This window comes from Chelonoidis abingdonii, chromosome 8 (assembly GCF_003597395.2).
Source record: "Chelonoidis abingdonii isolate Lonesome George chromosome 8, CheloAbing_2.0, whole genome shotgun sequence".
NCBI lineage: Eukaryota > Metazoa > Chordata > Testudines > Testudinidae > Chelonoidis > Chelonoidis abingdonii.
Genome location: NC_133776.1, coordinates 104,403,278 through 104,417,596, shown reverse-complemented (window position 1 = coordinate 104,417,596; position 14,319 = coordinate 104,403,278). Strand labels below are relative to the sequence as shown.

Below are 14,319 nucleotides of genomic sequence, written 5' to 3'. Positions count from 1 at the left end.
ATGAGTTTTTAACATTTCAAGATGATCCCTTGCCAAGCAAAACTTCTGTGGATTGAAAACATGACAAATAACTAAAGAAAAACAAAACACAGTCGAGCGTGTAGTCAAGTAATGGCTGGGGTATGACATGGACTATGTTAAAACAAGATCAGTCCCCATGATCACATACTACGTTATGCTTTAGGCTTTAGATTGGTATCCTGTTTATCAATGCAATAAAGCATTCACCTTTAAAAAGGATTTCATACTCACATTTAACTGTCTCGGCGTTGCATCTTTTTTTATCACTGAGCTTTATTTATAGAAATATGAAAACTTACACCTAGAGGAACAGGTGAAGTATATACTTATCTCACCGTAAGCGACATTCCACTGTATTTTATGATCGTCTCCTGTTGAGGGTCTGAGGCTTCCATCCTTACTCACGCTGAGTAGAACTTTACTCTGCAAGTTGTTCCAGTGAAGTCATCTTGTAGGCCTCTAGGTAGCACATCAAAGCCCTATTGATCTCAGTAGGATTACTCATGGAGTATGGTCCTACTCAATCTGGGGAACACAGGCAAAATGGGGTCCCAAGGACTAAAGGCAGTCGTATTCTTTATTCAGAAGTTTTTCAGCTCATGAGAGCAGGTTACATTTAAAAGTAAAGGGAAGGCTAGTGGAACTTGATATATTTGCCCTTCATCTTTTCGTGTGTCAGGCTTTTAGAGTAAATTCACGTTACTTGGATTTGATTTGAATTTGTGCCATGAGGTGTTTTTATTAATGTTTGATAACTTTCTCAGCAAGGAATTCTTTATGGTAGGGACGGCTGGATCAGGGAAACTGCCCCCATGGACCCTCCGTGCCCTGGGATGCTGCACAAACATGAATCTGTTTGCATACTTCAGCCCTAAGTTAGCAAACAGAGCTGAGGACACATGTTACAAGGAAAAATCCGGGAAGAATGTGACTAATAGGCAGGATGACAGATGGGAAGTCTAAATGTGTTACTGGGCCTTTACCCAACTCTTTGAATCAAGGTAGGCTGCCTGGAAATGCTCCTTCTGTGGCAGGCACATCAATAGTATTACTGAAAAAGTGAAGTGACTGCATGTTCATGAAAGTGCGTACAGGGCGTTCACATACACCCCCTTCCAGATCCGGGGGAAAGCAGTACTGTTATCTCTGTTGTGAGAATATCTATGGACACGAAGTATCTGTTTGACCCTCACTGTGGCCAAAAGTTTTTGTTCGGCTTCACATGCCGGGTGAGAGCTGTTGTGTTAATTTAAATGGAATAAATGGGCCCAAGGTGTTTGTCACCTAGTCACTTTCCAACATTAAACAGTGTTAACCGAGATTTAGGGTTTGGAATACAGAGACCTCAGCCTGCTTAGCACCACGGCAAACACTCCATTACAAATCCTTTCAACCTTTTATTACAGATCCAGAAAAGAAGAAAATACTGTGACAGCTTTGAAATGTAAAGCATTGAATGAGGCTTTCCTTTCCACATCTGCCCTTGTTGCCTTCCCCTTTAGCTGAAGAGAGCCCTGGCAAGGAACCCCACTCCTTGTCTGACAGGCTGTTCGGTGGTGATAGCTGTCCCGCTGGGAGATGAGAAGAAGGTAGTTGAGATGGGCTGGAACTGTTGTTATTAAGTCTCCATTTCATCCCAGTTGGTGTTTGGGATTCAGCTCGACCTGGCATGGGCGGCGATGTCATCTGGCCCCTCTCTCTGGTCCAGTCTGGTCAGGACATATCTCAGGATCAGGCTGACATGAAGGCCCGGGGTCCCAGGAGGAAATGCCAGTGGCAGCCATGATTGAAGCTCACTCCAGTAGCCTCTGTCTGTTATTCCCTATTTTCCCCTCAAAGTCTCTTTCTTTAAAGACCCCACAAGGGGCAATGGGTGGAACAGCTGATCCCCTTGTTGTTTTGTCCACCACTTAGGCCTACTTCCAACACCCGAATTTTCGTTCACTGATTTCCAGTCCCACATTTTCTTGTTCATCAAGCCTGACCTTAACACAGTCCTGGGGGCCTTTTTGTTAGGAAAAATTTAGTCTATCTGGCTCCCATCAATATTTGTTATTATCGGTTAGTGTAACATCTCAGGAACTTTCACATACTTTTTACAGTTCAGCTCGCAATTAGAGTAAATTTGTAGGTCCAATTATCACATAATTGACATAAATCGTTGCATCTCCATTAAAGTATTAGAGCTTCATCAATTTGAAAATGTGGCTTCAGCTGGTCTCTTATCTCCAGTATTCTGTAACACTGACTGCTAATGGAGACCTTCATGGGAATTCTGCGTATATAGAACTTATTCCTCAGCTGCTGTAGATGGGCATAGCACCATTGTCTACAGTGAGGCTATGCGGACATACTCCAGCTTAAGATCTGGCCCAAAGATAGCAGAATGTTCAAGTCAAGGAATGAAAAGCAGATGCAGGTTCAGAATTTCATCCTAAAAGGAGTTCTGCTGTAATACACCAGCCAATTAAAAAAAAGACGTTGCACCCGCTATGTCTTGGTTGTTCATTAAATCCTCTCACAGACCTTCTCCTTAATGGGAGCAGCTTGTTTTCGGCTGATTGGCGCCCTGTGAAGGAATTCTAACGAGACAGGAAACCTTGCATCTGCAGAAAACCAAAATAAAATGTAATTCATGAAAATAACAAATGTGGTGCACAGAAAAGAGGTGACAGAAAAGTGAAAGTGGATTGATGTGCTCCTGAGCCTGAAATGATGGGGCTTTGTTAAGCTGTGTGATAGGTCTCTTCTTTGGAGCCTGAAGAGATGATGGAGGTGACTCTGACTCTGTGTTACTCTACACTGTTGCTTGGGGAGTAAGGCTGAGCTTGTGGTTGTCGTACTGGAGTGGGACTCAGGAGATCAGGTTCAATTCCTGCATTGGCTGCAGATCCCTTGTGTGACCTTGCAAAGGGGTTTAATATTTCTGTGAAAACCAGATATTCTCTTTCTCTCAGTCTTTGTCTGTCTTATCTATCACCGCTCTGCTACAGTTAGGGTCAAGACAGGCTTTTTGTTTAAAGCTTGACTCTTCTAAGTGCTCTGAAGTCTGCACAGTTACTCAGATTGCCTTGAAAGTTTATGTGCCTCTTGGAGGTGCAGAGTTTGGTCAGAGATCCAAATTTGGGGCAATTTGAACAGGGGGTTCCTGAGATCCAGCCCCCAGGAAAAACCCAGATTTCTGTAAAGTTGACCTTTGGAAATGCATTTTTGCATACAGATTGAGATTAAACCAGGGCTGAGATCACCACACCAGGGTCTCTCCAGCAGAACCTTTGGGAGAAATCAGATCACAATGTTATTTGAAGAAGAATTTACTCCTCTGTAGGCACACTGGCAAGAATTTCTAGGGCTCAAGCACCTCCTGGATTATATGGTGTCTGTGCAGAGAGAGAGCGAGATCAAGAGTTTTGAAAGGCAGCTAAAATTCACAGTTATGCAGCTCTGAGACTGTTCTGGTCACTGAATCTGAGTCCCACACAATGACAAGGGAGGTGTGTTGCTCCAATCTGCCTCTGTTAAAGGAGGTACTTTTGTTTGGGGAAATGGAGTTTGAGAACAGCAGACTATTCAGAAGGCACTGAAGTGATTTTTTAAAAGAAAATAAATGACACATGCCAATGCTAGCTGGAGTGGAGCCGATTTGTGGTCGAAGTCTGGAGAGGGGTTGGGGGCAGTGCAGGGAGAGGGATAAGGGGATAGGTGGTAAGAGAGGGGTTTGGGTGAATGGGGGACACTGGGCAGGGAGACATGAGGGCGAGCGATGAGGGGGTTGGGGGAAATAGGGGTAGAGGCACCACTCAGCTCTACTTTCCCCTCCCACGTGTGCCATGATCTGGGGGGCCACAGCTCATCTACAGGGGTCTGAGACCACCCACTCCTTAACCTCTGTTACTTGAGCTGGGATCTGGGGGGCTTGTCATTCTCGGAGGAGTCTATTTCCCTCTCCCGCCACCCCACATGTACAGGATCTGGCAAAGCCTAGCCCATCTGGGTGTGCAGCTGAGCACAAGCGTACTGGGCACATGCATGCTGACGCTGGGTGAGCAGTGCAGAATGGGCATGCTTGTTGCATATCACAGGTTCTTCCGCTCTGGGAGGTGGAGGATGGTAACATGCACTAACACTGAGTGGAGCAGCGCCCACATCTGCAGATTTTTGTTTCAGGCTGTGTTCATCTCCTTGAGGTGTCCTCATTCAGCTGAGAATATCCCCACGTCACCCCTCGCTGAGCCTCCTGCGCTGCAGGGGGTTGTGTAGTGCTGTGGGGAAGGAGAGATGTGAGGGGCCAAGCAGTGCACAGAATGCAGCTCCTTTTCAGAAAACTGGGGTGGCTCTAAAAAGAGTCTTTGGGTTTTCTCGTCATGCCTGGGGGAGATAGCTGGATTTCAAGGCTGGGCCCAGTTGGAATCCTGGGTAAACTGCCACATAGGCATGTCCAGGACATGTCACCCCGCAACATGGGGTGGGAAGAAGTCTGGACAAAATAGTATGATGGGGCCAGCTGGGAGGATGGCCAGACTGGGAGGGACAAGGCTGATTGGTGGGGCTGATTGATTGATTAGTGGGGCTCTGTGGAGGAGAAGGGGATGGGGCAGGATCAATAATCGACTTGGCTTCCATGCTAACTACAACTGCTACAGTGACCACTAGCTCCTACCAACAAGTTTTCTTTCTGTTCAAAACACTAGGAAATGAAATGGCAAAAAACTTTGTTAGTGCTCATAGATTCCAAGGCCAGAAGGGAGCATTGTGATCATCTAGTCTGACCTCTTGTATAGCACAGGACAGAGACACAGGACAGATAATTATTCCTGGAACAGGTATTTTCAAAGAATATCCAGTCCTGATTTCAAAATTGCTTTTGACTCAATTGGGTTTTGTCGTCTGCTCACAGTGATAGACTTTGTCTGTGACATTACATTTTCGATGGCACATGTACATTTGGTCAGTTTTTACGAGATTATCTCTGGATCAAATAGTGAAATATTTTACAAAGATGTATTTGAGGTCACTTGTGCTTTTGTTTTATAAATTGAGACTATACTGTGAGGAGTGTCTGTCCTCTGTGACTGCTACGGCATCTCAGCAAAATTCAGAGAACTGAGCTGCTGGCTTGAGAATGCCTTAAAAGATGACAAGAAATGGTCATTAAAACAACAACTGTAATTAAATTTGTTGTCCAAAGGGTCTTGCTCCATCTCCCTTTCCTTCTGCTCTCCCTGTGCCAAAGAGGAGATGCAAAAATCTGAAAGCAGGGGGCGCGGGAAGACTATCCCACTGGCCTTTCCACTGTGTGCTGCTCTGAAATGAGACGTCCCACTCAGACGCCACTTGACCCAGTAGTGGGTTGGAAACTGTTGTGTGACCTGTTGCGTGCCAGTCAGCGCCAGGAAAGGGAAAGGCTGCCTTGAAGTCTACTACATAATATGTATTTGCATTGCTATTGTGCAGGGGTAGTCAACCTATGGCACGCGTTCAGTGGCACTCACAGTGCCTGGGTCCTGGCCACAGGTCTGGGGGACTCTGCATTTTAATTTAATTCTAAATGAAGCTTCTTAAACATTTTAAAAACCTTGTTTACTTTACATACAACAATGTTAAACTGTATTACTGGCGCGCAAAACCTTAAATTAGAGTGAATAAATGAAAACTCGCACACCACGTCTGAAAGGTTGCCGATGCCTGGGGGCCCCAATCATGGACCCAGCGCCCCATTGCGCTAGACACTGCATAAACTCAGCACAAAAAGATGGACCCTCCCCTGGAGAGCTACAAAGGGCTCTTAGTAAACTCGTACAAATACATTTAGCCAGACCTGGGGAGAATGCTGGGTTAACAGCGAACCTTTAGCAAAATGGCTGCCAAGTAGGTCAGGCTGGCAAGGCAAGGAGACGACTCGGGACAAGTCCCAGTCTTGCCCTCATAAGTTCTGTTCTTGTCACAGCTCCCACGTGTGATCTACTGACCATGCCATGGATGGGGGAGGGAGAGGCGGCCAAAGATAACCCTCAGATTACAAGGCTGGGGGATGGGGAGGATGGCTGTGGTTGGGAGAAATGGGGGAAGGTGGAATAGAGGAGAAGGGGGATGTCACTTGGCCACTCCCAGAAGATGAGTCCTGAGTAAGGTGCAGATTCAGCGGTGGCCTCTGACTGAGCTACAGAACAGGTATTGGAGTGGCCCATCTGGGTGCCCTCAAAAGTATGCCTCTGGCCCTCATCCTGGTCTCAGCCACTGGGCTGTGAATAAGGAATAACTCCAATCAAGCACCGGTGCACAAAGACTGAATGAGAGCAGAATTATGCCTGGCAGTGCAGAGTTAGCTGGGCTAACCACTACTTCGAGGGTAGCAGGAGCTGGGGGGTTTCTCCCAACCAAGCAGCCCAGATGGTACCAGGCTGGAGGGAGGACTGCTCAGGGATGAAGGCATTTACAGCCCAAAAGAGGATATCTGTGAATGATGGGGCATTGTTTGGGATACAGAGTGTTTCTTATCTTAACTGAACTGTTTCACCCGCTCACTAATAGGAACCTGCTGTCCTGTCACTCTGTAACACACTCCTAGAGACTAACTGATTGCGAGCGCTCTCTTGCCCACTCACATCCACAGCATCCATAAGTCAAAGGATCTGCCTCTGCTACCCAGTAAAGTGCTGCAGTATTGGGCCTTGAGACAGACAGGGAGAAAGGAGCACCCCTGTAAAACCTCGAAACCAGAACAGTGAGGGTTGATTAAAGCAAGGAATTTATGCAGAAATATTTGCATATTTTAATCAACTTCTAAAGATCTCTTTGTTTCCGTCTTTGGAAAGCTCCGACATTCTCCATGCTGCAGTTATTGTGTTCATTGTGCTTTTCTAACCTTTCTTCTTAAAAGGCAATGAATAAGTGCCCTCCTAGAAATTGGAATCTGTCATAATCCCAGGCTTTCCGAATCACCTGCCATCTCTGACCACTGTGGAGTATCAAGAGAGAGCATATGAAATGGTTAAGAACTGACTAACGGACAGATTTCAAAAAGTCGTTGTCTATGAGGACTCATCATCAAATGGGGGTGTTTCTAGAGGGATTCTGCAGGGATCAGTACTAGGCCTGTAATTTTCAGCAGTAATCTCCAACAAAATATAAAATAAAATGTGCAGATGGCGGAATGGTGGTAAACAATGATGAGGATGGGGCAGTCAATCAGAGCAATCTGGATCATTTGGCAAGCAGGGCCCACTCACACACAACATGATTTAATATAGCCAAGTGCAAAGTTCTACATCTAGGAACAAAGATCTCAGGCCATCCCTACAGAATGGGGGACTGACTGTATCCTGGAAAGCAGGGACTCTGGGAGGGATTATGGGGTCATAGTGGACTGAACATGAGTTCCCAGGGCAATGCCGTGGGTGGGTTGTAGACAACGGGGAATAGCGGGTCAGAGCAGGGAGGTGATTTTACCTCTGTATATGGCACCGGTGAGACCAATCCTGGAACACTGAGTCCAGGTTCAGTGCCCACATCTGAAAAAGGATGTTGAAAAACAGAAGAGGGACCAGAAGAGAACCACAAAAATTATTCAAGGACTGGAGAAGATGCCTGACAGCGAGAGACTTAAAGAGCTCAATCTGATCAGCTATAGAGAGGTGACATTGTGTGTCAGTACCTTCCTGGGAAGAAGAGGCCGGGTACCAAAGGGCTCTTTACTCTAGCAGGGAAAGGCAGCACAAGAGCACATGGCTGGAAGCTGAAGCCAGAGAATTTCAAATTACAGACTGGGAACAAATGTTTAACAGAGACAGTGACTAACCATTGGAACAAACTCCCCGGGGAAGTGGTGGACTCTCCATCTCTTGATACTTTCAAATGAAGACAGGCTCCCTTGCTGGAAGACACGCTTTAATCCAACACTGAGCTCAGTACAGGGGTAAGCAGGTGGTCAGACTAGATGAGCTAATGGTCTCTTTTGGCTTTACAATCTGACTCATTCCTGACCCTGGACATGTCAAGCTCTGAAATAGAGTCTGACACTGGCCCCAGTTCTCAAGTCATTTCATTTCCCCTTCTCAGAACGGAGATTTTCCCTTTCCCTGCCATCAAATGGTTCCTGCAACAACTGGCTTTGCTGCATCACAAAATTAAATATTCACCTGTTATTAAGAAAGATGACTCCGATCAGATGCATCCAGAGTAGAATATATTTGTCAGCCATCAGAATTTAGGTATGTTTAAGTTCATTTTAATAGATATGAAAGTTACAAACGTTTTTAGAAGTGCAACAGGCCTGCCTGACCCATCCTGTTTGCCAACCAATCATTCTTCAGGGAAACAGCATTTCCCAAGAAGAATTCTTTAAAACTTTTTTCACAAACATTTTTCACTTGCAGTTATTGATATCAAAATAGGACTGCAGTTGTTATTTTTCCACAGAGCTATCTGCTTTTACTTAAAATATAATACAGAATATAAATATATTCCTGATCCATGCAAGTGTTACTGAGAAGGGAATTATGTTCCATAATATACAAAAGCATTGCCTAGTTATGTGATCATAATGACACCCTGAATGTTCATCTAATCACTGTGGGCTAAATCCAACTCTGGTGGAGCTCCATTGAACTCAGTGAAGTTGCTCCATGCTTGAATTTGGCCCCTTGTTATTTTCTGAATACAGTGGGCTTGTTTCTTACTAACAACTTGTAGCAAAATATCTGTTCAGACATGCACTATCCCGGTTTTATTCTGATATAACTCCATTGACTTCATTTGGATTACTTGGGTGTGGAAGGGCTGCAGGATCCGACCCAGTAATTGTTAAACAGCTATGAAGCTACCAAACCAAGAAGCTAAGAAGCTGGTTTTTAGTAGCAGGGTGTTAAATGGACTTAAGAGGGTTAAGGTTGTCGTAGTTAAGGTGAGAGAGGAGGCGATTACATTGGTGAAGACATGAGATGATGAGAGCCTGGATGTGAACTTTGGCAGTCTGCAGAGAGAGCGAGATGGCTGGATAATGTAGATGTAGCTCAGGACAATGAAGAACAAGCGTTAGGTATGTGAAGCATTTATAGGTATCGTTGCTTTTCAGCAGAAATTCCCTCACTAACCTACTGGCAAACAGTAAATGTATGATGCTGACAGTTCTCAGATGTATTCTTCAGGATTCTGGAGTCGCTTAGCAAAGGCAGGAAAAGAACGCCATGCTTAACAGCACATTTCACTCTCTGCTTTTAGATAAAGATTTTGGACTTCTAGAACATGACACACACAAGACAATGGATAAGTAATTTATATACAAAGGTTCTGGTACTGCAAAATGTTTTCCCCCCAGACTATAATCACCCAGGAAGATGATACTGTACATACAGTATAAACCTAGGGTGAGCTTGCTGCTGATCTAAACACTTAACTAGGAGCCGCAGGGGGTGGCTTAGCAGCCAGCAGCAAACTGGCTTCCGCACATATTTAATCAATTATTGATCTTTTCAGCGTTTGTGATTATTCAGCATTTGCAACCACTCCCCGCTTGGTATCGTCCGCGCACTTTGTAAGTGTGCTCTCTGTGCCACTATCTCAATCTAAACCATTGATGAGTGCAGAGAGCAAGGGAACTCCGCTGGCATAGTGTCTCTAATGCCTTGATAAATTATTTTTTGAATAGAAAAAAGAAGAATACAGGGATTCCTGCAGTTTTGTCAGCAGACCCAGTAGTTGGGGAAGTTGGAAAATGCATCCTAGTAAAATTTAATGTATTCATTTAAAGTGGGCTTCCCGTCTCAGCCAAAAGCCGTATTTGTGTGCCTCTGACTTCAGCTCTGAGACTGGCCCATTCACAACCGCCTCTAACAACCCCTTCACTGACACTAGGGGGGTGCCGTTCCCTCCGCCCTTTCTGTTCTCACAGGCGTACCTCCCATGGCAGCCTGTACACACCCGTAGCCTGTTGCATTCTGGTCCTAGGGACAGGAATCAGACAGACATTATTTGATAAATGCCTCATCATTAGACTTCACAATTGCTTCATTCTAAGGCTTCAGAGAAGACTGCCTGTTTAATGACTGCAAGGTACACACTGCAGATAGCCCCTGTACCTGGAGACACATGGGGTGTGTGGCTTACAGAGATCCCTGCTCTCCCCTAACAAATACAGACAAGAAGCTTGATCCTGAGAGGTGCTGAGCACCCAGAACTACCACTGAGGTCAGCTCCGCTCAGGATGAGACCAGAAAATAGCATGTGCTTCCCCCAGAGTGCTAGTAAGAGCGAGGCTGGTTTTCTCTTACAATTGTTGCAATATTGTTTCACAGATTGGCCACACAAGCTAGCTGGTTGTCACTTTCTTGTGTTTGGCCTGGGCCTGCCTCAGAAATTTAGAGTGTCTGTCCTCCACTTCGCCCCAAACCTGGGTGCCAGGCTGAGTATAGCAAAGCTCTTTGGTGTGGGAAATAGCCACCTTGTCGACAGCATCTGCGAGTTGGAATTAATGTTAGAAATAACAGCCCAGAAACGGCGTTATACTGAAACCTTGGAGAGGTGATTCATCGCATCGGTGCTGGAGCCCAATATGCCTGCACGATGTCTCGAGACAGCAGGTCTTTCTGTCACTAGAGCCGTGCTGCCGCCTAGTGGGGTTGAGCATTACAACAGGGGCTCTTGTTCCTCCTGGGGATACTGGCTTGTCCTTGGCACAGCTGTAGGCACGGGGTGAAATGCGGTGTCTGTGAGGCACAAATCATTTACACATGCTCTCTGGTGTCTTGTCTGCTTTAGTAACAGTCTGCTTTTGCTCTCTCTTTTCCAGGGATATCCATGCCCATCCCTGTCATAGGATTGCAGAATGACTCCAGGGTGTTTGTGAACGGAAGCTGCATTCTGAATGATGAAAACTTTGTCCTTTTTGGGTCCTTTGTGGCATTCTTTATCCCACTCATCATCATGGTGATCTCATACTGCCTGACTGTCCAGGTGCTGCAGAAGCAAGCGACGGTGTTCATGTACGGCGAGGTGCCCAAGCAGCGAAGGAGCAGCATGAACTGCCTCAAAAAAGAAAACAACACAGAGAACATCTCGATGCTCCAGAACCACGAGGCAGCCTCCCACTTGAACTCTCCCGTAAATAAGGAAGCCGTGCTCTTTCGGAAAGGAACCATGCAGTCTATCAACAACGAGCGCAGAGCCTCCAAGGTCCTGGGCATTGTCTTCTTTTTGTTTCTTATCCTGTGGTGTCCATTTTTCATCACTAACATCATGTCTGTTCTTTGCAAGGAAGCCTGTGATGGGAGCCTCCTGGGCGAACTCATGGACGTATTCGTTTGGGTTGGTTACATTTGTTCTGGGATTAACCCCCTGGTGTACACACTCTTCAATAAAACCTATCGCAGGGCTTTTGCCAACTACATCTGCTGCCAGTACAAGCCCAGTAAAAAATCAACACTGCAACAAAACCAGTGTCTGAATGTCGCTTCCACAGCTTCATACGGGAAGGACTTTACTTTAAATAGCTACCGAAATGGCAATGAACTCAACAGCATGGAGCTGGATGAAACTGAGGAGGGCTTAGAAATGCAACCGGGGACTTCAGAGCTGTCGCTAAACAGCTGCAATGTTGTAAGCGAAAGAGTGAGCTGTGTGTAATCGAGTCTCACCCATGGCTCTGCAGCTGAAATATACCTGTGTAAAAATGTATGTGTCAAAGAACAATGTAAATACTGCATCCTGAACAAAGCTTTTTTTTTAAAATTAATCTTTTCAGCCCAGTGCTTTAAATCGTACATACACTGAGGGGAGGTTTAAAGTTCTGTATTTACTGTTCCTACTAGATCAAAAATATCAAGTATTTTGCTTACATCATGGACAAAATGCTGACATTTTCTTCCAGCGTATGAACAAAAATGCTAAATACTTACTCAGGTGGCATTTGCTGGAGTCCAGAGTGGCTCATTCATAGTTATAGATCGAGTCCATGGAAATGGACTTGATCAGGAAAACTTTTTTAAGTTGACAGTAAATATACACTTTAAATCCTCACCCATGTTATGTGCCATGCAACAGTGCAACACCAAGTCTTACCAGAATCCTGGAAGGGATTCCTCTGCCAAGCATTGCAGTATTGCAACGGAACAGTTGGCTAACCAGACTGCTCACGTGGGAGTGTGGGCGGGGTGACCTTTCACCTTGGAGAGCTGTTTTCAGTTCTGATTTCATTTCCAAGTGTGCTGAGATTGGCAGTCACATCTTGGTCCCTAGCAGATGCTTGTTCATACCTCACTACCAGGGAACGCAATTCCAGTGTGCTTCTGCAGTCCTGGCCTTTCAGGGCCGTTTGACCCTGGGATCCTGAACTCTCATAGCACCATTAAAACCAGCAAACTCTCTTGGCCCTTCCTTTGTAAATAGAGTGTCTCTGACTGTGCCCTGAACCCTAAAAATAACCCGATGCCGAGCTAGCAGTGGGCCAGGCTCTGCTCCACTTTCTCCTGCCTGTTGTCTGATGGGCATGTGATGGTGGCTCACATGAGAAAAGTGAACAGAGTTTGACTCAGTGTCTGGCTCTGAAGCAGCTGTTAGCTCCTGTTCAGGTCTTTTACACCACACTAGTGCAGGGAAGAGTTGCAAGCAATCTATTATTTACAGCTCCTAGATCAGCCGAGTGCCCTTCACTTGCTGCTGGGTTAGGCTGTTTGCTTTGAGTGGCATGTCATTGGGCTCAGGTCATATGCTTTACCTCCAGAAGTGGGCTTTGGTTTCATTGGGGCTCTCAGTTTCATCTTTCCTAGCCTCTTGCTCTCAGCAGTCTCGCATTTCCTTGTTCATTCACATGTTCATTTTCTCTGCAGCCTGAGATGGGCGGTGTCACAGATCTGGAGAGACAGCACTGCTTTCTTCTGTGCATCCTGCCATTGCAAACCAGATTTCGTGCTTGTGTTGGGAGGGCTGCTGTTCGGACTGTGAGCCTCCCCGAGGGTGAAAGAACCCTCCCAGCCCCGTGAGCCCAGGTGCATCAGTGTAAGTGAGGCCACTGCTTGTTCCATCCTGGGAACGGGCTAAGCACCAACCCACCTGGAGTAAACCAACAGTAAGCGACTGGCCCCAAGAACTACAGTAACTCCTCACTTAACGCTCCTAAAAAATGCAACTTTCAGTGAAACGATGTTAAACGAATCCAATTTCCCCATAAGATTTAATGTAAATGCGGGAGGTTAGGTTCCAAGGAAATTTTTTGGGTGGGTAGACAAAAGGCATTATATACTGAACAGTACTGTACTGTGTTAGGAGGTGTCCCTGGCTTGCTCCACACAGGCACAGCCTGCAGCAGGCAAGGACGCTAGGAAGTACCTTGCGCAGCAGCAGTGGCAACTTCCCCGGAGAAGAAAGGGTGTTGATTTTGCCGGGGTATTCTCCAGGCCCACCTCCTCCTCCCACTCCCCACTCCACCTCCTCTCCGGAGCAGCCACATCTCCGCTCCTCCCCCTCCCTCCCAGAAAGTCCTAAGCACCACCTGTTTGGCGGTGGGGGAAGCGATGGGAGGGAGGGGGAGGAGGCAGAGAAGAGGAACTTGGGCAATGCTCTCTTGTAAAGTCGCAGCTCTTTCACAGAATCCTACAAGCAGTGGACAGAGCAGGCAGCCAAACAACGTTAGAAGGGAGCATTGCACAACTTTAAATGAGCATGTTCCCTAATGGAGCAGCAACATAACGTCAAAACAACGTTAAGTGGGAGGATGTTAAGTGGGGCGTTCCTGTATGAGGAAGTAGGTGAGGAACTATGACTCGGGTGAGGCTCTGGAGTGCTGCTGGCTCCAAACTCTGCATCATGCCAGAGCTAGCCTTTAGCAGCTTAGATCTTCTGTAACTAATTAACAAACCTAATGACATCCCTGTGAAGTAGGTGCCTTTGCCGTGACTGGCAGTCTCTGCTTATGAAAAGCCCGAGAATAGAAAGGGTGATGCATGTCAAGGATGAGTTGCATTTGCTTAGTGTGAACTGGTTTTCATGTTCTTAGGCACCAGCTGGAACCACAAAGGAAGTGCAGAATGGAGCTGTTGCTTTAGTGAAGGGGTTACACTGTTGAATTGCACTTGACAACAATTGTCTGATTGTGACCCTTACAGGAAACCACAGCCATGGCTTGATCCACCAATGTATTACTCCCGTGTGACTCTAGTGCAATCCCACTGAAGTCCCTGGGCCTGATTCACCTCTCATTCATGTCAGTGTAAATCTGCAGTTCTTTCACTGGCATAGGACCAGAGTGCCGCTGTGGTGAATCTAGCTCCCGCTTTGCAGGAAGGCAGCATGCAGCATGTATTCTGC

The 14,319-nt window shown here is 46.2% G+C and overlaps 1 protein-coding gene across 6 annotated transcripts in view; it reads left to right on the top strand.

Annotated features, from left to right (window-relative positions):
* Positions 1-13,121, top strand: part of HTR2C (5-hydroxytryptamine receptor 2C) — a 431,888-nt gene extending 418,767 nt beyond the window's left edge. For all 6 annotated transcript variants that reach the window (XM_075068915.1, XM_032776464.2, XM_032776465.2 and 3 more), the window contains one exon: positions 10,808-13,121. In XM_075068915.1, coding sequence (XP_074925016.1) covers positions 10,808-11,640 — 833 coding nt within the window. In that variant the 3' untranslated portion in view covers positions 11,641-13,121. The remainder of the gene's footprint in view (positions 1-10,807) is intronic.
* Positions 13,122-14,319: the final 1,198 nt, after the last annotated feature.